This window comes from Pieris rapae, chromosome 11, assembly GCF_905147795.1.
Source record: "Pieris rapae chromosome 11, ilPieRapa1.1, whole genome shotgun sequence".
In the NCBI taxonomy this organism is placed as follows: Eukaryota; Metazoa; Arthropoda; class Insecta; order Lepidoptera; family Pieridae; genus Pieris; species Pieris rapae.
Genome location: NC_059519.1, coordinates 160849 through 186969, shown reverse-complemented (window position 1 = coordinate 186969; position 26121 = coordinate 160849). Strand labels below are relative to the sequence as shown.

At 35.0% G+C, this 26121-nt stretch overlaps 1 protein-coding gene across 2 annotated transcripts in view; it reads right to left on the bottom strand.

Moving 5' to 3' along the window:
* LOC110991576 (ecdysone receptor) overlaps window positions 1-26121 on the bottom strand; it is a 78595-nt gene that overhangs the window by 34694 nt on the left and 17780 nt on the right. For both annotated transcript variants that reach the window (XM_022256975.2, XM_022256976.2), the window contains exon 3: window positions 19195-19470. In XM_022256975.2, the coding sequence (XP_022112667.1) occupies window positions 19195-19417 (223 nt within the window). In that variant the 5' untranslated portion in view covers window positions 19418-19470. The remainder of the gene's footprint in view (window positions 1-19194; window positions 19471-26121) is intronic.

Below are 26121 nucleotides of genomic sequence, written 5' to 3'. Positions count from 1 at the left end.
AATATTGTACATGAGGTTTGTGTTAGTCGGCTCTGTACAGGCACCTGATCAAACATGTGGGGAGATAAGCGGGACACTTGATGTGGGACTTGACAGATAACGATGCCTTCCTGACTCTAGTCTAGTACTCGAGAGTTTAAACGAATATGGAAGCAATTTCAAAGGAATCACTTAAAATGTAAATTTAATACTATTTCACCGCGACTATATCACTACATTGGTGCTAGGCAAAGGTCTAAGTCGGTCACAATTTTAAGAGATAACAGCTTAAAGCTATATGCATCTATTCTTATGTAAATACTGACATTAATGTGAATGCTTGAACTCTGTATTTCTGCTAAGACATGCGCTACAATTTACATAACGACACAGTGAAGAACTCGACAGTGTATTCTAGCAAAAGTTTTTACCCGATTTCAAAAAGAAAGTAGGCAAGATGTATAAATTCCACAATGAAACTAATTCCAATCTGTCAAATCCAGAATGAGTTGAGCCCTATCGACTGAGATCGAGCGGCCGTGGCCAAAATTTCAATAGCCCTGAGCGATTGAGTCGACTGGCACGTGTAACTTTTTGTGCGAAACTCCAAAAGTTCTTTATTACGTCTGCAGTTTGTGTGTTGAATATTTTATTATGCAATATATTAATAGCTTCGTGGCATTCTAAATTATGTTCCGAATTTGTAGTTTTTCTTAGAATTTCAGACAAGTTCTAAAGCTGAATGGATCATCGCGTGACATGTACATATTTATTTAAGACGTGAAAACGAGATTTGAGTTATTAAAAATGTCCATGACGCTCATCGTAGGTAAGTAATGGTAAATAAGAAAAGACACCATCGCCAGTGCAGAGCTAGAGCGCGATGGCTACTTTCTACGCGACCTCGAAATGCTGCATTCACTTTCTTCACGACACCGGTTACGCAACCAACTACGGCCGACATACCCGCTTTGAAAGCGCTTCGCTGACTACACCATTGACATATTTACACGTCTGTCCTCAATGTCTTCCATCTATTCTTCACATAAACAAAGCGAAGTTTAATGAAGAGAACAAAAGACAGGATACGCTCGAATCTAGACTGAAATGAAATGGTGAGCGAATTTGTAACAAATATATCTGCGCAAGTTGCGGAGGGCACAAAAACACCAGGTGCCATGCTCGTTGCGTCCAAGGTCAGCGTTTCCTAGAGCTGAAGCTGGTCTGCATTTAGGTTTCTTTTTGTTTGTTGCATGTTCCTTCGTTCGAGCCGGATCGCGTGCAGTCAAACCAGTTTGGTGTTGGTCTCCACCGCAGCCGTAAGGCAGCGAGCCCATTAACTCACTATTTCTTATACTTTTTAAATTATCTTTACATACTGCTTCGTCTGGAAATAAATCGATTACAGACAGAGTCTGAAATCATTTCCTGGTCCGTCTCATATCGTTGTATATTTTATGCTTTGATTGTATCGTATACGTATGTAATATATGCTAACTATATAAAACTTTAAATAGTTGTAGATGTCATTGCCGTCACGAATATGATTAGTTGGAATACTGAGTTAATACATTTCTATCTTATATATATCGAAACAAGAGAAAAATACAAACCTGCCATGTACGTGAACCCTTAGGAGTCGAAACTGGAAAAGCAATACGAACAAAAAGGAGGGGCGGGCTGCGAATTCAGCTTTTTCTTAGAAACCTCCGACAACTGCAAAGCGCGCCAGCAGGAAGTGGGGAAGGACTAAGTTTATGTAACCTAATCACCTGCCTGTTCGAGGTCAAGTCGTCGATTCGGAAAAAATCAAGGCCACAGCAGACGAAACGAGGCTCGGTTCAAAAGTTTTATATCTAACCCTCTGTTGTAAGATTACATAGCAGGATGTTGCATAAGTTTGTTTTGTTGTCCTCTTGCAGACCGCGTCGCATTTTGGATTAGTTTTTTGTAAGACCTATTCTTCATTCTTTTCAACTCGTAAGGCGTGCGACATAAAGCTCTCACAAAGAATGTTTAGATCTCGTTTTTTTACCTTTGAGGAGAGGTTTTAAGAGCTTTGTTTCTCATTACAATATTGGTAGTCCCGTTGAACATTTTCTGCAATGAACACAAGAAATACTTTCCTTTTAATTTAATGATTTTAAAATAAGTTATATTATTAATTACAATGCCGCTTTTCTATTAATTATTATTATATCAAAATGTATAGTTTTGATCTTTGAAATCTTACCTGTAAGTTCTAAGATGTATAAGGAAACTGCTACTTTTCGATTTTAGAAGATCTTAGAAGCACTTAGTTCAAGATTTCACGAAGACAATAGGTACGTTATATTACTTTCATTTAAGTGTTCTTCGCAAAGTCATTAAGTAAATTGAACTTGTAGTAAATCCTAAAATTTTGTTTTTCGAATTACGTTTCAAAAATATTTAACCAACCCCCATAAAAAGGAAAGTGAATTTAATCAAAACGAATGAAATCTATATATTATTTGACACAATACAATTAATAACATATTAATACTAAGAAGTTACAAAATTCTCAGTGTCAAGCAGTTGTAAATGTTATAAAATAAAAAACCTTTAAACCGTGAATAATGTGGGGTTTATTAATGTAAAAAAAGTTGTGCCGGGGATTTCCAGCGAGCATTTTGGATAACATATGTGGGGAAGTGGGAACATTCCCTTCGAGTCCCATTATTCAATCAGTGAAGCGTTGTCATGGCAACGCGTATCTTTACATCGATTCACTGCATTGTATTCACTGACACGTAGGTAGTTTAACATTTTATCATAATAACACTGTTGTGTTTAACTATGACATAATTATTATTTCAAATGGACATGATGTCGTAATAAGGATTTATTATTACTTGTGAAAAATAATGAAAATACACAAATATAACCAGAGCAGTATATCGATACTTTGCTTCGATAAAGGTATTAAGTCGACAACAATCTTCTGACGATAATTTAAAAGTATAATGCGCCCGCGCCGAGTCTCGACCGACCATGATATTTTTCAAAAGATCTCCATGAATTATTTATTTCTCACGTAGACACCATTACAATTATTTCTTTTCTACTCGAAGGCAACAGCTAGTGAATAATAAGTGGCTGACTCTTTTAAGGTATCCAACGCCACGGACCTGTTTGAAAAAAGACATTTGCGAGTCGCAGAACTCTGATGAATCCATTCGCCGCTCGCACATTAAACGTATCATAAGATAAAAGTGTAATAGTATGTAATAAGAGTAATTAAACCGTTTTAATGAAGTCTGTGCAGCGACGTGTGCTCACTTTCTCTAGCTTTACAATTATTACATGATATTGTTCTGGGTTCTTCCTTTTACTTATAATAATGTTTACTTTAATTCGTGTACAATCGTGTTGTTCATCGGCTCAGTACAGATCCTGTGAATTAAATCAGAATTATTTCGATAACAGAGAGTTTAATTTATTAATTAACTCTCTGTTATATAAATAATTAGATTAAATTAGATTAACAGACAGAGCGAAGAAGGTTTCAGAGACCGGACAGTTCACGTTCTGTGTACATGATTGGACCATTGGACGTGGGTAAGAAAATAGTGTCGGTAGTTGTCGATAATTAGCACATTATACTTATATAACTTAAATGAACGTGAAATACCTTTATTAAATCGATTTTTATTCAGTTAATATAAAGTAAAAAATACCAATCAACGTAAACATTAATAGTAAACTACCGAATGCACAATAAAGCATTAATGGTACTTTATTATATTCTAAACTAAACCGATTAAATGAATGCTTATTAAAACTATCTAATCATCATGAGTAAAAACGTGTATGAAGATAAAATTCAAATCAGCTAAGAGTTACGAGTTAGGATTGATAAAGATGTAAGAGGTGAACGACCTGGGTTAAACTTGACACATTTCGGTTGTCCCAATTGTACGGGATCATCAACCTTCGGGAACCCGGTCGCCAATCAGTAGGGCTGTAGAGCGGTGTGCCAAAAAAGTTATTGTTCAATTCTTACATAATCGTTGAATTTCGAACAATAATCCTGTTACCTGAAGAACTGTAACTATGTCATTTTATTATTTGTTAGTCATTCTAATTAAAATAAAAACGAAATGAGTACTGCACTTCCACCCGATGCTCTCGATATATACACTTATTATGAGACTAAAGCGGGACAATGAGGCCAACAAATTTAAACCAAATGGAAAGATCCCTGTTTTTTTGTACGCTGACGTCATTAGGGATGCAATAAAAAGTGCAGGTAGGGGTCCGATCAACGACCCCATAGACCAGTGACGTCATTGGAATGACAATGTTTCGGCGTAAGGGCAATCATACCTCGAAATTTAACGTTACTTCATAACACATATCTTAATTTTAACATAAACAATGGTTTCCGTTTATATATAATTAAAGCAGCAACATCTGCGCATATAACTTGCAACACGGTTATCGCAGTTGTTTTTAAAATGGTTCATTTTAATTGCGTTACAGAATTTACATTTCAGTATCTGATTAATTGAAGAGGAAAGTTAAGCTGAATTCCACTCAGGAATCCAATTAAGGAAAGTCCCAAAACTGCACGCGTCTTGCGACGGTTACATTCCGAGAATTCTCTGCCTGCATAAGGATCAACAAAGCCAAGATTTTTTGCTCGATCCGATGTATAAGTTTACAATTTGCACTAGCCCGAGTCAACGACCTCGGGCCAGCTGTTTGTTGGAAAGAAGACAAGTGCACGAGGCGGGCTAATACAGAAGCGATTCCTCTACACACGATCCGTGACAAAAGAGACGTGGATAATGACATCATTATTTTACTCTTAGGAGATGGCGATAATAATCACACGACATGAGCGACCGACCAGTCATTATAATTCCAATAAAATATTCATTCTAGCACTTTATGTAGAATAAAAGCCATTTAAAGTATTTTTCAAGTTTTGTTGGATTGAATTTGTAAGTTATTAATTCCTTGCTTAGAATTTTAAATGATTGAAGGCGAGTCGTAATTTATGAATGCATTGAGGAGTCCACTTCGGGGCGTAGGTCATGAGGAAGCATAAATATAGAGAAGTCGATAGCGGCTTAGCCCTACAAACCCACAACAGCTGTAGACACAACGCCACGATACAACACATGCACGCGCCCCTAGACACACGCACACATACACCACCTAAAGACATAATGTAAACACACACAGGTTTATGTACACCAGATGCCCGACTAGAAAGAGACGCAAATACATTTCAAACTTATAATTGAACAAGACGCACTCGAGGAGGAGGAGGTTTACTTAACGCGGTAAGACATATTTTTAATGTTCACATTGAAATGAAAAAAATTACACAAGTCTAGTAATTAAAGAGAACCTGTACTCACTTCGCCAGGGTCTGTAACAGTAATGAACGTGCTCTTAATGTTTAAGGCCATCAACAAACACGTGCAAATGAGGATTTCGTTGGAGGAAGCTTATAATAAAGTAAACATTAGCCATAGCACCGAGGCCGTTCTTAATTAACATACAGATAGTTTAATAAAAGGCAGGAAACAAGCAACGAGGGGAGTAGGCAATGAAGCGGTAAAAATAGAAGCGAAGGCGACAGGGACGCGCAGGAATCGATCCCTTGAACAATGTGACGACGGAACGCACACTGCTAATCAATAGTGAATGACAAGGCGGCGGGCAATTTTGTATTATGTACTATGTATCGAAATCTGCATTTAATACGTTTCTTTTACGTATTTAAAGTTATTTTATATGTTATTAAATTATCGTAACTTAACCTCAATAATAGATCTATGTGTTTAAAGAAAGACAGATTCTTGAAAAGACTAAGAGCAAACGAAATGTGAAGTAATAATTATAAAAAAAAACTTTAAATACTAAAGGGAAAGTTGATCAACATTAATTATTTTAATAAAAGTGAGTTCGAAATGCGGAAGTGACACGAGCGAGCGTAGGGCAAAGCAGCTGAATGGCGTCCCGTTTATTTTAGTTTGCGAATCCGCAACTACGTCAACGTTGAGGCAGGTCAGGTCCAGGCACAGGCACTCACTGTAAGCCCTAAGTACGGGGGGAGCGTATATAGGTCATCGAGGCCCGAGGGATCGGCCCTGCGAAGCGTAAAACAATTCTTTTTGCTTTCAACTGCACTTATTCGACCGCCCGTAGCATGGAGTTTATCAGTGCGTTAGGGTAGGTCGAGGTTATTGTCCTTTACTCGTATCATTTTCGTCTTATCTATCCACTAAGTAATTAGCTTTAACGTTTTCGGCTACAGAGTCCGGACACGCGCTCCTTTCCTCACTCTAATCAATACTCGAATAACAAACCCGACACTGTTTTTTGTAATGATTTGGTTGAGCTCTGTGGGAACGCCACGGGAGCCCACCGCAACCATATTATCATCTCGGTGCGGCGAAGCAAAACCAAGTCTAGAATCTGCCTGCATTATTATTTCAATAAACTGGTATACAGGATATCATTACTTTCTCTACGAGCTCGTAAACACGTAATCATCAGATATTTCATCGACGAAAGGATTTATTAAGCAAATAATTATGACCTTTACTTGTTTTGTGGGGGGTTTTAAAGTCGACGGGTGGTCTGAGCCGATATTAATCGGATCGTAAGACGTAAATAAAGTCGAGCACTGCTAATGTTTGGAATGAATTCAAAGAATCACGGTCGGGAACCATTTTAATTATCGAATTAATTAAACCCTGAGAATATGTAAATTAAAGTCAAACAGCGCAGCATCTTTTAATTTTTGGTTAAGATATATTTGAAACGCAGTAATGTGAAATGTTATGATAGGTGATAATTTTCACCTTGCAAGAAAGTATGTCGATAATGAGTCAGCGAGGCAGGCATGCACCCTTTGTTATCGGCCGCGGCCGGCGCGGGCGGTGTAAATGGCCGCAGACAGCGGTCGGACGTGGTGCCCTTCAGCCGAAGGCCTTGGCTGCTTTTAGACTCGGTTCGACAAACTCCATGCCGTTTGTTTTACTTTGGTCGTATAGACCTTTTGAGAATTTTGAACGATCGCAAATGTGGGATAGAATTTCTTCTACAGGGCCGGTGACCTCAGGGACCTTGGCCGAATTCAAACACAGGGTCATCGATCGCCCAAATCGTTTCTCCGTTTTATAACTTTCCCCGCTGGACTGTAAAGCTTTATGTTTGCTCGTTTCCTTACGATCCGTCGAAATATAGATGAGTAACGTTGTACAAACAGACGAAAACGGAATGTTAGGATTGATTAACTTTTATTCGAAGTTATTTTAATGTATTAATGAAGTTACTTATTAAATTCATTTAAACCAGATTTCATGAAAACTGTGGCTCAACTCTCGAACAGATCTTGGCCGAATTAAGTTCGGGCCATTGCTTTTTTGACAAACTGATCAAACGAGTACAACAATTAACAAAGTTACAGTACTTAGTACAGACAGCTTCTAGTCTGAATTATTTTGGCATCTTGTCGAAGTATTTCGCCCATTCTAGGGATTCGGGATATGTTGGGAATTCGAAGTCGAGTCTGAATGTAATTTGCAAGAGGAATTTGAGTAGCCAATGTCCTAAAAGCACTTTTCAATATTTATCCTTCAAGGATTATCGACCGGTCAGATTTTATGATATTGAATTTTAACACCTCAGTCAGGAAAATACAGACGCAATTTTTAGATTAGTTCTTTATTTAACTGCGTATTGCTTGCATACTTCAATAAGTGTTTGAAAATTTAAGTCTCTTTAATTTAAATTGGTAAAGCCTAGGCAGAAATTAATCAAAGTTAAAAACCTGAACCCAAAGTATTTTTGAATGTTACAATTGGGTCTTCAATCGTTTTCTCAAAAGCTTTAGGCGAATTGATTATAAAGTTAATATTTATGTTCTCGTTGAAAAGCAAGAAAGTAAACATTGATTTATTTAGCAAATCATTATAGCTAAGTTGGAAACTCGAAGGATAAGGGTGTCTGAAGCAAACAAATTATTTGCTGAAGATATCTGGTATTTGCTCTGTCAAGTGGTTTGACCTTCGATTCGAATTACGATCTTAGAAATTTTTGGATAAAATTGTTTTTAATGTATAAGATATTTATTTTTTATTACTATCGCCTTAATGGAAAAAGATCATTAAAACGATTAGTAAAATTAATATACTAATATTGTTATTTATATGAATAAACAAGTTATAGAAAGTGTTAATGTCACAAAACATTAGAAACAATCTCTTAGTTCAAAGAATCATACTAAGTCAAAACAGAAAAACATCCAGTTTAAATATTATTAATAAATTGCGTTTTCCTGAACCCTTAGAGAGTATACAGAAATAACATTCATAATTTACATGAAGCACGATTGTTCTTTATATAATTAACACGCACCTAAAGATAAGAAAGAAAACAATTAATCAAAGTCAGGGTTGCACCTTGCAGACTTAAATTCGTTGCAATCCCATGTATTCTTATTTTAACAAAGTATAGCATGCGTGTAACATTGTTTCTTACTTTGGAATTAATAATAAGAATTAGTACCATTTTGTAGTTAAATTCGATTTGGCGCATTTATGTCATATCCAGGAAAAGAAACCTTCGCTAAATTGATCAAAAACATTATCAGTTATTAATTTGTTTTTGTTTGTCAGTTATTGTTTAACTTGACAATGACTTTATGAAGACAAGTGGAAATTACACTCAATTCATAAAGCAACATTATGATTTACTTAAGTTTTCAATTAACCTTTGTATCATACATTATATTCTATTATTATTATCAATAAATTATTGTTTACAAAGTCTTTGTTTATAAGAAAGTCAATGGAATAAGATAAACGGGGGAACTTCGCACTTTTTATTGCTTACAGATATAAAAGCCACACGAATGTTTATTTCGCAGTGTAATAAATCCAACAATTCTTTCAATTAGAGATGAATGATAGCATCTTAGTTATAAATTGATCGCTAAAACTGACACTAGTGCATTAATCATAATCATGAATATGATATTACTGTCATGATAGTGTCTGCGAGTACCCGATGAGCAAAAACATAACCGAAGTTTCCTTCGTATGTATGTGTGTATAATCTAATTGATGCATAATTATCTCAAAGTGGGCAGATAAGTATTAGATCATAGTCCACGCAATTAATTAGTATAGACACGTTATTAGATGTCTACTCATTTCGAAATTATTATAAATTAATTAATAACAAAAACATCTTCAATATAATATGAGGTAATATTAATTATTGTGCTATTAAAATAAAACATTTATTTATGAAACAACGTCCATGATAAATGGAACGCTGATATTGAAAATTATTTTTTTACGATTTAATTTAACAAGGCCAACGTCTAGTTACGCCATCTAGCGATGTAAAGTTTAACGATTTTGCCAACAAGATTGTATATAATCTTAGGCCTAGTTTTATTGTGTACTAGGTTACATTTAAAATCATAATATGTTTTATTGAAAAATGTCCAACTGAATCAGTTGAGTATTAAGAACGTAAAATTCAATAAGGTATTTTAAATTCAAATAGATAAATATTAAAGCCATTGATCTTTGCGTAAATAAATGTAGTCAAGGTTGCCGCGAGTTCAATCTACGACACGGTTTCCACTGTTGTATATTGTCGCTATGAAGTATGAGCATACTTCTATGCTATGAACTCGAGTGTTGCAGTCAAGAACGTTCATTTACCGGCCTGCGTCATTCGCTTCGCGCACTAGTAACACCATCTAGCGGTCAATGTCAGAATGTCGTTGGCACACGAGTTCCAAGGTAAAAGAACAGATGGCGCAACTTACTAAAAAAAACTACAATCAGTTTAATAATTTGTATTATCGTGTTTTGTTTAATTAACTTGAAATAATTAATATAAAAATTTAGTAAACCGCCAAATAACTGCGTTGTTCAGTATAAATTTTAAGGTTAGTTATTAGATATATTTTTATGTATTATGTTATTTGTTTTGAATTAATAAATTTTTTGTGTTTCAATATGATTTCGGAAGTCAGTTCAATAAATAAAATTTAATGCCTACTGTTCGGCTGCTGCCTTAGAAAACACCGATGAAACATGAAATAAATTTGAATATAAAGTAATGATAACTTTTTTAAAATATAGAACGTTGACGCTTAGCGTTCTGAATTTGTATTTGTCTTGATTTTTACGGTGGTATGATACTTTTGGTAAACATGCGAATTGCAAAGTGTATTGACTCCTGCAAGGGTTCTCAGTCGGCTAAATTAGCACCATTTGAAAGTGATCTCATCGGGCAGAAGCCATTACTCATTGGTCGTCAAGTTACGCAGTCCTTTAACTGGCCTAATGAAATTCGATCCACTTGTACGTATTATTTCAGCCACTATTTATGGCGATATGCACACCTACTGGTCGGGTATTCAAATAATTCATATTCAAGTATGTGTATCAGCTGTATTTGTATATAAGAGTAAAGCCTACGTTGTAAAGAGAAAGATAAAGGCTTCCGAATTGTAACTTTCTATTTGGAATCCTATACAAAAGAATAAACTTCGAAAACTAAGTTAACTTACCTGTTTTTTCAACATTATTAAGTAGACATACCTGAAAAGGAAAACGGTATTATTTTTTTTACTTTATTTATAGTTTATACTTTGAGAATTAGCTAATGATTTAAATCGCTAGTTGTCTTACGTCTATACCTAATCAGCCGGGAACCCGTGTTTCAAGGCGTTACTGAGATTCGATCTCTTGTTGAGGACACGTCAAAACATTTTTTCCTTGATGGATACTGACACTTTGACAGCCCACAATTATGGTCACGTTGTATCAATTCGTGCCAATCATTGAGACACTATTACATATTGCTTTTCACTTGAATAACAATATATTACTTTTTAACTTCCTCACAGAGTAGAGTTCCTCACTGTGGTCATAGATCAGATATTGATAAGTACATACATTGTTTCTTAGTTTCTGACCTATGGCCACTGATATAATATGTAGCCGATATCACGTCTTATAGGTTTAATAGGATAAGTCTGTCTTAAAGAAAGAAACTGTAAACAAGCCTTTAAAAGAGAAATGAAGGGTACAATATAACAATGGACATGAGCAGCTATTCTCTTGCATTATGGGTTGTACTTTGTAAGAATAACGTAATATTCTTTTCAATAAATTTTTCTCTTAATCTTATTATTTAACTTTCGTACTTGAGATTACTTAACACAATTTATTTCAAACAGAAAGCCCACAAAAGTTAACTTTACTTGAGTTACAGTCCTTGTTATAATTCCGGTAATATTTTTATTATTAAGAATTGTCTGTCCAAGTCCATGATAAGTCTAGTAATACCAATGGGGCATGGGGCATATACATTTTTCTGTCCGAATCATATATAATATTATCAATTGATGATTAGTCAAATGATTTCAAAAGGTAATGAAAGGTACTCGAATATTATGTTCCTTTAAAATTGCTTCTGAAAAATGGGTAGCGAAAATTAAAATATAAAAGAATTTTATTTTATAAATATCAATTAACAATCGGAAAATAATTCAAAGAGAAGGTCGTAAGAATTTATTAGCACGACTTAAAGCTGTAACGGATAGTAAAATCCAGCACTCAGAATGCTAGAAAATGTTGTGTTATAAATACCGGATCACTATCATTAGCCGACTGATGTTATAAAGCAGCGAATCCTCGTGTATATAACAAAATATTAAACTAAGTGCGACTTAGTTATTTTATTTAGACTCAGACTGTGCTTAACTTACGTAAATTTATTTTTATCTTTAGTAGATTAACAGTTTTTTATGTAGAATGTTCATAATTTAAGTAGGTATTGAATGTGAGAAAGGGCGACGTTTTGTTATGCTTTTTATTCTACATTTAAACTTATTTAAAATGTTATCTTGGTAATCAAACAAAACACCTAGAGGTCGTCAACAAAGAAAAATTGTTCTATGTACTCGTATCTATATAATATGTGATATTTGTGATTGTCATTACTTTATCGTTTGTGACCATTTGCTCTGTTAAATTACATCTAAGAAAAAGCGATGTTTCCGCCAGAGAATTTTCATGATGTCGGGTAAACGCATGACCGTCTGATACGCAGTGCGCAAGAGTCCACACGCCCTTGAATACGGATGAGGCGGCGTCCGCTCATAGTTTATGTATGCGCTGCAGTCGCCCTCGGCTAGTGAAAGGAGTATGTCGGTATTGCTGCTAATTTTAGTACTCCCAAAACCTGTCAATGAGATTTGCATGTGTGCACACGCAATGGACTAGTTGAAAACTATTTACCAATATCTACTTCAATGACCAATCAAGAGTCTAGTGAACAGCGATTATATATTGAGGTATTCTAAATGTAGCAATGTAGACATGCTTTGTATGCTTAAAAAAATGTAGCATACGTCGCCTTTATATAGATATTTTTTATGTAATAGGAGGCAAACGGGCAGGAGGCTCACCTGAGTTCAGCCGTCCATGGTTATTAACATTGCCTAAAGACCCGCAAGTGCGTTGCCGCCCTTTTAAGAAATGGAATGCTCTTTTGTTGAAGGACCCCAAGTGAATAAATTATATTATTTATTGTATAAATATTTGAAGTGGCGATTTAAACAGAAGTAAAGAGCGCAAATAAGCTTTAGCAAGCCACATCTAATTGTATTCTACAACAATAGTACATAGATAGTTATAAAGTACATCATATTAAAAAGTACTCGAAATAAATAAGTGACATCTACATACGTAATGTATATTTTGAAAAATTAAATGTTTTGTGAATAAAAATTCCACCAGTTATTCACATTCAGCTATACTTCAGAATAACTTCTTACCGAGTAATTCTTAAAATAAACCAGTTCTCAATCGCGGTGGTAGCATTTTACGTTTTGACCGCAGAATGCTAAATTACTGCAAACCCGATAAGAATATTATGAAGATTTAAATGCTCATGCTTATTAAAGGTATAAACCAAGCAAAGAGCGTGTCTTATTTATAGATTCATTAAGAAAGTCACTCATTACTCTAGAACCAAAACGGTACAAAAAGTCTGAATAGATACTACATAGTGGCATTGCTAAGTAGAGTTACATGTGTAATATGGCTGACAAATACAAGCAAAAGGAGACTTCATATCTATAAAACATGTAATTATTATCCCCGTTCTACATGCGTCAATTTTTTTCTTAATATAATTCCCTACACTAGTGATGGCTGGATCGCACCAGGCAGCCCAGGACACGAAAGTAGGACAGTCCCGGATCGTCCCAATTGCATGGGTCCTCCCGACCTAGCCCACTTGTCATGACCCACTTGCAATGAGACGTCATATGAAATGAATAGATCATATCAAAGTTGCCTTAAACATTCTAATATACCTTTGCCACAAGCTAAATATAGCTTTATATTATATATGTGGTAAGCGCATATTAAAAATAAATTTGCGCTTACCTCATATCTGTGAAAGAACAAGGACACAGGTCGAGAGGTATATCAGTAATCCTTGCTTGAAGTGAAGAAAAACTATCTTTAATAATATCTGACCTACTGGGACTCGCAACGCAGTAATTAAAGTTCTTATCTAATAATCTATACTGGAAACTATGCTCCTACGCGACTCAATTTACTTCGAGTTTCGTAATTACAGCCATGCGAATGTGATTCACGAGATCAATATTGATAATTAACATTCTTAAGCTATTTACAAAACGCTACTAGGTTCATGTGCAATTTTACTTCGGTTAGATGTACGTGGCTGGGTCACTTTGATTACATAAATACGTATAGCTATACATCATGTTGATATATCCGTTCATTACTAACACAATTCAAGCAACAGTTAATAGTCAACAATTATTATATCAATGCATGCACGAAGTACGCTCGATTTCACGCGTTGATGCTCACGAACAATAAGATTTCATTCGGGATGAATCCACATACATATATACACAGCATATGCTTGAAATATACAATATATTTAAAGTATATGTAGACTGATAGTACTGCACTTTGGCGATTGACTAAAAATAAAAGGAATATTCAAGTTTTCAATGTAGTTAGTTGTAGTTTACCTAATATTTAATCCAGTTCAGTGCCATGAAAGTGGTTCAGGCTTTTTCATTCAAACTTAAACGCAAAATATCTTTATTAATATAGGTAAACAAGTACACTTCTGAACGTCAAAAAAATTAAATCAATTGTAGATTTACTACCAGTTCGCAATTAAATGTATGTTGAAAATAAAAATAGAGGCCATAAGTTGTCCATATGAATAATTCTTCATGTAAAATCTAAAGTATACATTATATTGTATGGAGCATAACTCGAGTTCATATAGCATGCTTCTCAAGGATATTTCGTACGAAACAAACTAACGTGAATAGTAAAGTGATCTAGCGACACCTACGTAAACGATTTAAGTGTCAATAACGTTTTGTTCAATTCGCACATCAATTCTGTTCACGAATCGACAATGGCGCGCCTTTTGGCGGAACGTTTGTAGTTTATACCCTATGGACGCGCCCCGCCCACCGTGCGATGAGCTCACTCACTTCCGGTGCATTGCAGCCCGTATACTTTTCCTAACAAATTCCTACTATGCAAATATGTTTTATCTTAAAAAGATTTTGGACAGTATATGCCAGCTTCCCAGCTTTTTGCCAAGCCGTTTATATAATGTGTATTATGTATAAAATATTTTTTTTGCCTCGTAAATTGATACTGAATATCCGATTTTATAGAAATACTCAGTACACACATATTTTCCCTTCGAGATTGAAAAGATAAAGCCAATAAGCTATAGAGGTATAATGATTGCTAACGAGAGGATTAAGTCGGGTTCACACTATGGGAGCAGATTGCGCCATGCTGAGTTCACACGGGTTCAAACAGCGATAAAGATGGCCTTGGCCCCTTCCACGATAGACAATGCTGATTATGAAACGATTTAATGAACTGTTGGAGGTAAGTATTGCATTGCCGAGTTTCTTTCAAAACTTTTGTTTTCCTAACTTTTTCATTGTCGGGTTTCGAGTTCACTCAAGGTTCGTCAATAAACCGAGATGGTTTATTTAGAAGTGAATAAGAACATTAAACCTATTTAAATTAAAGTATTAATCACACAAATTAAGATATAAACAGATCTGCTGTTGCAAAAGGTTGTTGACCTCATTTTTTTGGTCCCACAGGGCAACCCGAGTCGAGCGAATGAGGGATGTAATTAATCACATGAATTCATTTAAGTTTTAATTTTAAATCATTTATAAGTACATATAACAATTTAATTAAAATGTAATACACGTGTTGCCGAATGAGCCACTTTGTGTACACAATGAATATACAAATCAATTGACATAGTGACGCTAATTTGCTCGGTAGCATTATGCAATTACATACGAACCGGCCGGGATTGCCAGTTGGCAGACTGCAAGTTTTCCAATGTTTTCACTGGCTCATTAACCTTTATAATAAGGTCGAACATAATAATCGAAATGCGAATCAACTACTTTTGGGTCAGTGGGTATGGGCCACGAGTATATCATTCACTGCTTAACTCAACAGACTATCTCGTGCTATCTTGCTCAACTGCTTTCACTAATCATTTTGTTTGTGTCACATGTTTCGTGCCATTCAATCCCAATCACAAAGCGAAGTATCATTTAAATTGTTATTAGTTTAAAGAATAATACCACGTTTTTACCTCTGACATAACTGAAATACAGGATAAAAAAATATTACGTCTGAATTCCCGGGAATCTTAAGATTCCCACTCAACATTATGGCAGGTCATCGAAACCATCGGATAAATCAATATAATGAAACAAGCGATGAGAGATTATCAAGCAACAGAGTTTATACCATTTCTTATTTCCAAATCCCTAATTAACTTTAAGTAAGACTTCATAGAATGTTTGATGTTATTATTATTATTCACAATTATATCGAGGAAACCAAGAATTACAGCAAAACTTCGTTTTACTAATGACGATATCAGTATTATTAATGAGGTATTGTGATTATAAAGCGGAAGTCATTTAAAGCCTTCATTTTGACTAAGTAAGGTCATTACTTAATTTTTAGGTGAGTAAAAAGCTATTTCCTAGGACAAAATTTTAATACGAGATTTCCTAAAATATCAACAATGCATTAAAATTTGAGTTATTATAGCGAAGTGTAACAACTTTATTTAAGCAGATAAATACGAGTGCAAAATTTATAAAAAAACTCTAGCACTAGGTACAACACTACATCTAGGCTAATATCTGTTCTGGATAATCTTTCTTAGTAGGTAGTAGGTACTGGATGTTGCTTTTATAACAATGTTCTCGCCCATAGTACGAGTATATTGGTGTTAATTATGCTAAAAAAACATTTGGGGAGAACTCCGCATCTCCCACATACCTACGACCTCAAAGTGTCTAAACTTTAATTTCGTTAAGTAAAAATTCCATAGCAAAAAGTGAGAGCAAACAATCTCGGTCCAAAGATCATGAGAACTGCTTTAGTATTAACGAAACCACGATCGAACTTTCTAAGCATCTATATGATTCTCTACGCCATAATTTAGAAATTTCTAGTAATAATATTTTATTGCATTCATGTGAAATAGTTTCAAGTTTTGAACAAGGTCTTACTGTTTGTATAAACAGTATACAGCAATTGCAATGATGCACAATAAATATATTGTCTCCTGTTTGTTTAGAAATGGAATATCCAAAATATAACCATTGTTAAAATAAAATCGAGCAACAAATAAGACAATTGTTTTCTTGCTAATTGGCAGCTAACGTCAGCCATTTAATCCCCATGTTTTTAATTAAAAATATAATTTAATGGTGGAACTTAAGTAGCTTCGGTTTCATCCTGATTACATCACGGTATATAATACATAAATTGATAAACTTGACCGAGACGAAGCTACAAACAAAAAATATATTAACCAGCGCTTTGATGATCTTAACAAGCATATACTCGACTTTTTGCTTGTTAACCCGATTTTTCCACCGATAGACATCAGCGTAGCGTTTAGCGGAAATTGCATTGATGCATCTGAAGTAGAATATCCGGTTCGCGTTTTAGGTAACCGTGAAATAACTTATTCATCATTGAATTATTTTATATGCTTTGATAATATTTTTGTAATACTCATCCATAAAGTAGATGGAGCGGCAATATTGAATGTGAATAGGTGTTTAAATACTATACTATATATAGCTTTATTAAGCAGTCCATCAGATCTGTAAAATAAATCATAACGAGGTAATAATGAGGGGAACGCTGCAACGTGATGCTCCGACGCCGCAAATATTTTTCGTTGAGACAAGTTTGTTAATTGGTTCTTGGAATCTCGGCCCAGTTCCAGATCAAATTAATATAAGGGAAATGAACTTAATTTGGCTGGCAACAAACTTAGGCTCTCATATAATACTGGATTTGATTATGGCAATTCCAATAATACATTATGTAAATTACGTCGTAGCGTTATTATTTCGTTCCACTTTCCCACGATTCCAAAGAATATTGTACAGGTATTTAAAACATTCGCATTTGCACTACATATATATTTTTGGCTGGGAAATCTCTTTATTCAATTTCAAGACTCAGAACTTCTAGCGCTTAATATATTTGTCAAGTTTAGGCTACGTCGACGAAGGCACAAAATATTCATAGACATAAAGATATGTATTTTAATCCCCCTGATCACTGATACGACTATGAATGTATTTCATTCAAATATAATGTCTTATTGACTAGTTTTACAAATTTCTGCATATCATTATCTTAATATTTTAAATATGAATATACATAACATTTATTTGGGAGCTTTGGAAAACCATGACTTTTTAAACGAGGACGAAATCGTCAGCTAGCTTCTAAGGCTCATTTTTTTTGTAAATGTAACAAGTAGTTGGCTACTTCAAACATTAACAGACAAACCAAACAGAACTCCGCTCCCACAATACGAAGAAAATATCGCAATATGTATTTGAAGAAAAATATCACTTGAGTAAATAATACTCGAGTGTTATATGACATTTGAAACGGCTGTTACTACGTATTTCGTTACATACAAAGTGTGGTACGATTGAGTCAAGTAATTGTTAAGGTATAGCGTAAAGCAAGGTGAAATCTAAGAGTTTTTTAAACCTGTATAAATAAATAGAACAAAAATTAAGGGAGCGCATTTATTATCTAATAACGCACTAAAGCAATTCTCGGGTCAACGACCTCATTATCTAGAAGCGTGATAGCGATAAACACGGAAAAATCCTTTTTAACGCCGATAAAACACTGGCCAGTTTCGAGTGAGCCCCGAAATGCCGGTATCAGCTCGTGCGCTCGAGCTCTTTATCTGAGTTTTTTGTTGTGGTAACAGAATATTAACAAAAGTATGTACGTCCTTGACGCGTCGGTGGAGTCAAAGAGGTCGAAAGAAGTCACGTATATATTAAAATATGTAAATGAGCTACTGCGGTAATTATAGTTTAAACAATCACGTATTATGTTAGCTATATTGCCATTGTGGCATGAAGTATTATTGTATACTTTTATTTTGTGGCATCGAAGGTACACTTAATAAAATTCGTGATTCGTGGATTATAATTAGCATAATTGTTTTTATTTCCAAAAAGTTTAATATCAAACTGCAGCTAGAAAGTTGTACGGGATGGCACTGATCACGGAAAATTACACGATGTCTCTGTCAATATTTGTGTCAAAATCTAACAGCGCCTCTAGTGACGCGCGAAACGAGCTACGCTTCATAAAGATTATGGGCGGAGAGTAACTTACGTAACAAGTTTAATTTCAGTAAACCAGCTATTATAAAAAGCCAATAGCCACCTTTTAGTGTTCTTTGAAGTCCTGAGCTACAAATAGCAATATTCGATTGAATCACGTGTACCGTGTACCCACTTGGGGGTCTGAGGCCTTCAGCGAGGCTCATGGGAAATGGACTATTGTTGTTCCAAGCTAATGGTATGTGGGCCACACTCCCCACTGTGACGCACTTACGAATGATATAAATGGGGGAAGTAGCTTCAACAGCCATATAAACAGTTACACAATTTTCTTTGTGACATTCTCCAAACGGGAAAACACTTTGCATTATAAAACTATTTTAATGTTTACTTCCTTTTAAATAGGTGTCAATAAAGTCGATATATGTTAACTATAGAGGGATAGCCTATCTGCCCACCTATTTTTCCATTCGGGCTGTAAGGTCCGTAGCTGCTCGACGACAACGGCGAGGAGTACCCGTTAGGTTGTTGCTGGGCTGCACCCGGTGACGGGGAGCCACCACCACCAGCCATCCAGTCCCTCGCGTGCCCGTTCAGGGGATGCCCGTTGTGGCTGACCCCCGGCTCGGCCTTAACCTGGCTGGGCAGGCCTCGGTAGGCCACCTCGTGTTTCAGGTCCATACCGCTGCTACCGCATGCTGTTGAGCCACCCCCGCCGCCCGCACTCCACACTTCTGGAATGACCACACCTCGTTAATTGTTGCTCGCTAGATGGCGATAAATTACATTTAGGTCTATTGATTCAATTATTTATTGTAACAACATAATCGGCTAATTAAAAGGTGGTAGCGAATTAAGGTATACAATTAAAATGTTACCATTGCCAAAGCTAAGCATAGGTATATATATATATATACCTACATTGGTACAAGAAAAATAAAATATATTTATTCATGTGATGAGCACTTATTGGCAACACAACAAACACGAAGAGATAAAAACAATAAAGTTATAAAAACTAAAGGAAAATCGATTTCAAGGTGTGAGGGGAGCAACCATAAGACCTAGTTCGTTTATCAGAATGCTCAATCTGGATATCGGGGAGTTGTAATCAAATCGCGTTCTTCTGAAAGGATGATGAAATGGTTGGGATACTAACAATAATGCAAATATGTAATATATCAGTAAATTTTCTACGATTTGCCAATGACAACAGCTTAAAGTGCTAGCCTGCTTTCGTAAATATAATAAAGAATATAAAATAAAATATTATCTAGTCGTTCGTGCCGTCTCGCCAATTTGCATATTGCAATTAATTAAAATAAAAATCTTTAATGAATTTTCATTTAACCGCAAAGTAGGTTGTGTGACCGATGTGGAGATAAGCATGCATCGGACTCTAAAATCTCCATTCGTTTATACCCAAGGTTATAAAAACAAAAGGAATATTAAAAAATGCATTATTTGTTTGAACCGCCCCATTCAATTAGCATGTAGCCTTCGTGGTGAAGTAAAGGAAAATTGAAAAAACGCAATTGTTGTCTGTACTACTATCCCAATATGTACGTGTTATAGGTCGTATATTATCCCTAGTGCCTAGTCGAACATGTTTTATTAGCTTCACAATATGGTTAGTTAGATACGTTTTACGACGAAACATAAAATACAAATATGCAGTACGTTATTTTCAAGAGTGCCGACTATAAATATTTCATTTAGTTAAAACTTTTATGATTTACGCTGTAATTTCATTGAAATTATTCACAAGGCATATTTTTCCTAAATATTTGTTTTATTGTTTTAGGTACTACAGGGCGAATTGTAGTGAATGGATTCGGACTATGACTCAGACATTTACCGAACGTATTACGACAACGAATATATTATTATTCGCTAAACTGTTGACCTAAGAGCAGTATTGGTCTAGTGGCTTCAGCGTGGGACTCTCATCCTTGAGGTCGTAGGTTCGATCTCGGGCTGTGCACCAATAGACTACCTTTCTATGTGCGCATTTAACATTCTCTAAAACAGAGAAGTCAAACATCGTACTAAAACCAGCTTGCCTTAAGCACAAAATACGACGCCTAAAAAATATATGAACTATATGATCATGAAACAGATACAGAAATCTAAGGCACAGAATAAAAAAGGTTTTAGTTTAGTTTTACTAACTAGTACCTAAGTGAATAGAAAACAACTGTCAGAAAAGCGCTAGTTTAGTTATAAATCCGGAACTACGTATAATATAACTAGTTTAGTGGATTTATACGTTTTTAACTCAAAATGAGGAAATCAATCCAAAGGAAAAAGGAAGGTTTAAATATGTAGAATTTTCTTCTAAAAATTTTAAGATTCTGTACCTAATAAAATATCAATTTTAGGATATAGTAGTGCAGTGTATAACGTATGTGCATTACATAGAAATAATAATATAGGTAGGGGCAGAGTGCAAGAGCATAGCAAGAAGTGCGCTGGCGGGGATTGCACAAGAGCGGCGCGGGCGCAGAGAAAGCGCGTGACGTCACGACCTCGACATGCTCACCTACTTGCTCGTTGCACCAACCCACTTCTATCAATGACGAGTTTTCTCTTATAAATGCATATCGAACTTGGTACACAAATACAACGAATTACAGTAGTGGGCTTGATTTAGGCCGCTGAAGACTTAATGTTGTGAATTTTTAAACGTTTGATAAAATCTCAAATGAAAAGCGCATAACAAACATTTCTGCATTTCTCTCTCTTAGAAATTCACATTTTCATACAATATTTCGCTTCATGATTTACGATATGGGATACATTCAGAATATCTTGAAAATAAATTCAATGCAAAATTGTATTCCAGGAAGATATTACTTGAATTATAACCAATTCAATAATTTTCATACGACTATTCCGGACCGATAGTTTTCTATGGTTATATCAGTCGATCCGGCGCCAGACATGTACTAAATCTGCATTCTATATGCATATAACAATGCTTCGATCTTTTAAAATACCCAATGGCTCGGATATCAGATGCAATAAGTGTTTCTATATAATCCTTACTTTATAAATCTTATTCTAAATTCATAGTTACCAACTCCTATTTAGTAGAATAAAAGAACTTTCTTCTATAAAAAAATGAAAGATAAAAGTAAATCTATGATCGAAATATTAACAACCTGGAATTTCGTAGAACACGACGAGCCTACACAAACATGGCCTAATTCGCCTTTCGCTGATATTTCGTTCGACGAGGTTATGATTACGTCACATACACCGACGGCTGGCCTTATGGCAGATTTGTAAGCTTTGGTGAGTTCGATAACCGGCGCGGTGGGATTTCAACGATTGTTTCATCGTAATTAGAGAGTTTGAACGCATTGGGGCCACAACGTGGTGGGAGCGCTGGGATGGTTAATAGATGTATAATGCTCCATAGACTGTCAATACCCGTACGTTGCAAGAGCGTCAAATATATGCTGAAAATATAAGGAAACTTTTAATAAAAGCCTGCATGATAAAAGACTAATGTTGTTTACACGGAATCGCTTAAAGGTCTGTGTTGAGCCTCGTGAAACGTAATAGTGATGGTGGGATGGAAAATTAGTTTAGTTTTAAGAAGCTGACAGTAAAAACAAAGACTTGTGACAGCTTGTCGCCAATAAGAGACAAGCAGATATTATACTGAATAAATTAAGAAAGTTAAATGACGTCTCCGCAACTGCTTTACATTGCATTACGTATGCAACGCTCTTGAGAAATTCAAAGATGGGATGACTTTCCCTCGAATGACATCTTTTTAGTACCGCCGCGATCATGTATAACTTGAATTTAACTTTAGAAAACTCTTTTAATCCATTACAGTCAGGTTTGTTATTAAAGCAACTGGGATTTCTGTCGTGTACACGATTTTTGCTGTTATTTCTAATATGTGAAATCTCCGGGGAGTGCTTTAAAAGTACGTTCGCGTCGAAGGATATTTCCAGCAGATGACAGTCGGTGTTTACTGCGTCTTATTGCCGGTTTGAAAATGGCGACTTGAGACGATCGGAAAAGCGTAGATGGAAAGATTGGTGAAATCCGCGCGGAGCATCACGTTCCCATTTCAACGGTTCCCAACATTACCCACGGGATGTGCTCAATTTTATCTTTCTCCTTTAGTCTATTTGCAGTTTATGTATGAGGACATTAAGGATGAGAAGTAAATATTATTGCTTCTGTAGAAAGGCTGGTATGCTGGAAAACAATTGTGTGAAAAGGCGCGATACTAGTCAAATACTTTCTAGTTCTAAATATCTGTTAGTATTCTCGAGAAATAAAAATCTATAAGTCCATCTAAGAATTGATAAAAGTATGAAATATAATATCATAACAAAAGCTATGACACAATAGAATTAAATAAACAGGAGTCAATTATTGATACGATCGAACTATAGAGGGATCTACGGGTGTATGGGCCCAGATCTTAATATAGAAACTGGTTTCATTTGTCACTATTGTTACGAAATACATAAGCCAACTGATTACATCTTGCCTAAACACATCTCAGCGATTTCTCAATAGCATAAAGAGCTATAATCGTACAGCAGAGAGATTAATGAAGTTCGACATTCGAATTTAAGATAACCGAGCGTTGGTTACAAACACCCGGTCGCAAATCTCAAATAAACAAATTTTATCAATTGTAATAGCAGTTTGATGTGTGAAAGAGGACACTATTTCATTTTCCAAGATCGATAATTTCCAAGACTGCATTATTAAACTTTATTTAAATTTGTCGTAAGTTTAAATAAAACGATTAAATCATTTACGGCTTCGTAAATCGTACAACGCTAGAAGTCCTTCGTCGTGTTCTGGTCTCTGCATGACACGTGCCAGGCATAAATAAACGTGTAATTTAAAACCTCATAAAACTTATGAGTACATTACTCATAAGCTTCAAAACTGCTCTTCACTCCAATTATTGAAGATCTTCATGGTGTCCTTTGGATATTTTTATGGCTGCTGTAAATAACGTACTGCCACACCCTTTTGAGCTTTATTGCTACCTGACTATGCGTTTAGACTATGTCTAGAAATAACTAGCTACCCAGATTTATTTTAAATTCGGAAAATGTTTATAAAAACGTTTCGCATGTCGAGCAATTGAACGATGTGACAATCACATTTTGAAAATTATATAAATGAAAATTGGTGGTTTTCTAACCAACTTCTTTTAGAAATTCTCGTTAAAATAAAAACAAAGCTAATTTTCAATCTGTACCATTTCTATTTATAGAGATGTCCCTTGTCAATGTGGTTCGTGTAAACCTCCAAAGAATAATTTATGTATTGCCATTGAAATATTAATTATTTTAAATATTATATAGCGTATTTTTTATTGTTATTTATATTAGAGTAACCTAATTTTGTATTGCAACAATGATTTTGATTGGTTTCCCACGCCTTTTCATAATTTTGTAACCGTAATTTATAAACAATCATTAAATTCAATCTTTGAAAACAATAATTAGGCATTTTAAATTCAGATATTAAACAATCACTCTAAACTAGCAAAAAATGGGGATGATTTTTAATGCGTTTCGACATTGTCACGTCATTTTAACTTGAAGATATAATAAATTATTTCATTTCAATGTAAGTAATACTGAGTCTGCGGGAGCATAAACTCATATGTAAAATGGATGTAATTCGTTAAGGAAAAACAAATTCTTATCCTAGGTGATAAGTTTAAGCTAGAATATCTTAGTATTCAGTGTGGAAACTCCAGAGATTCTTTGCTTTACGTGGCGCCACAAAGTCATCTTTACAAGTTGAATTTTGCATCTAAATGTGCAATCGCCGACACCCGCTGGAACTTATCCTCTTTTATCTACAAGTACAAGGGTTTGCTATAATAGGAAAATGTAAAATTGCATTATTTTTCTCTTTTGTTTTTGTATACCTTTCGAGCAAAGGAAGCAAATTCAATACTTTTATATATAATATTATTGGGACAATTTAGAATCTAGAAGAAAAAAAATCATATTTAAATACTCGTAGATAATTTCTTAAGAAACATATTCCTTATTCATCATAATGAATTAAAATTATGCCGCATTTGAAGGATATGTATCTTCGGTATTATAGGAGTATTTTTATATTCTATCACTAAAGAAACGAATATTAATATCGCGATAACAGAAGACATAATAGTGGGTTTTATATTTTACTGTCGATGGACGCAAATAAAACCGACATAAAACAATGAATATTTAAGAACAAAAGAGCACTCGATTTTACCAGCGCATAGAATAATATGACTTTTATTTTGATTAAGGAACTTCCTTTCAAATATATCACAGTATTTTATACAGTTAATGTCAGAACAGATTATTTTTAATGTAATTTGTATTTCGCATTAGTTTTGAGCTATAATAAAGCGATTTTTATCAGTCGTATTTATCTAAGGAAGTTAAAATTATATACATATATTTTATTTCGATAAAACATATCTTGTATTATATACAGTGTAATAAATAATACAAAGCAGCAGAATGTAAATTAATTTACAAGAAATATTGTCACGTTTCTATGCAAGGACATGCCTGCTACGGATTTGTAGAGGGTCTACGACCGGGCTTAGCGTGGCGGGGCCTGTAGCCGAAAATTTGACATGATCAAAATTTTACAATATTATAAAAGTATAATATATAATAACATCAATATTCATCCTTATTTTTTTGTATTGTTTGGGTTTCACGTCAACCACATTATTAGGTTTAAAAAGGAATTTTAAGATGACTTTGTAAATAAACACGGCCTTATCATAAAACGAGAATAAGAGTTAGTAGTAGAGAAACCACCGTAATCATGGTAACAACATGGTACCAACTTGAATCCACATTTAACAACAGGGCCGATATTATCTTACACACTCGCACTCGAATACAAAGTTTTCTAGTAATCCTTTACATCGTAACGAAATAAGCCATTCTTAGCGCCGCTATTCAAGTCTTGTATCGATCCGTCGCGCGCCCTCATTTGGCTCGACTGCGCCTACAAAAGATACCAAAGTATATGCAGGTTAGTCGGACGTATTAATCAAATTGTTTCGAGCAGTTTCTGGAACAATCATATGCTCTCCTTATATTTGAGGCTTAAATGTACTGACATACGGACTTCCTTCAACTTCACTTCATGATACAAAATCGACGTTCCTGGGAATTCCTAACCCGGCTCTTTGTCCCGGTAGGTTACGTTGGATACTACATTTTAAATTAATTAGTAAAACCAGTCTAAATTCTAATCATTGAAGTTATCTGTGACTTGGGCTATTTAAAGCACCTGACAGTACATTCAAACGTCTGAAACAATGCATATGGTGTCCATAACTTAACCTTAGCAGTATGCAGTGTGTT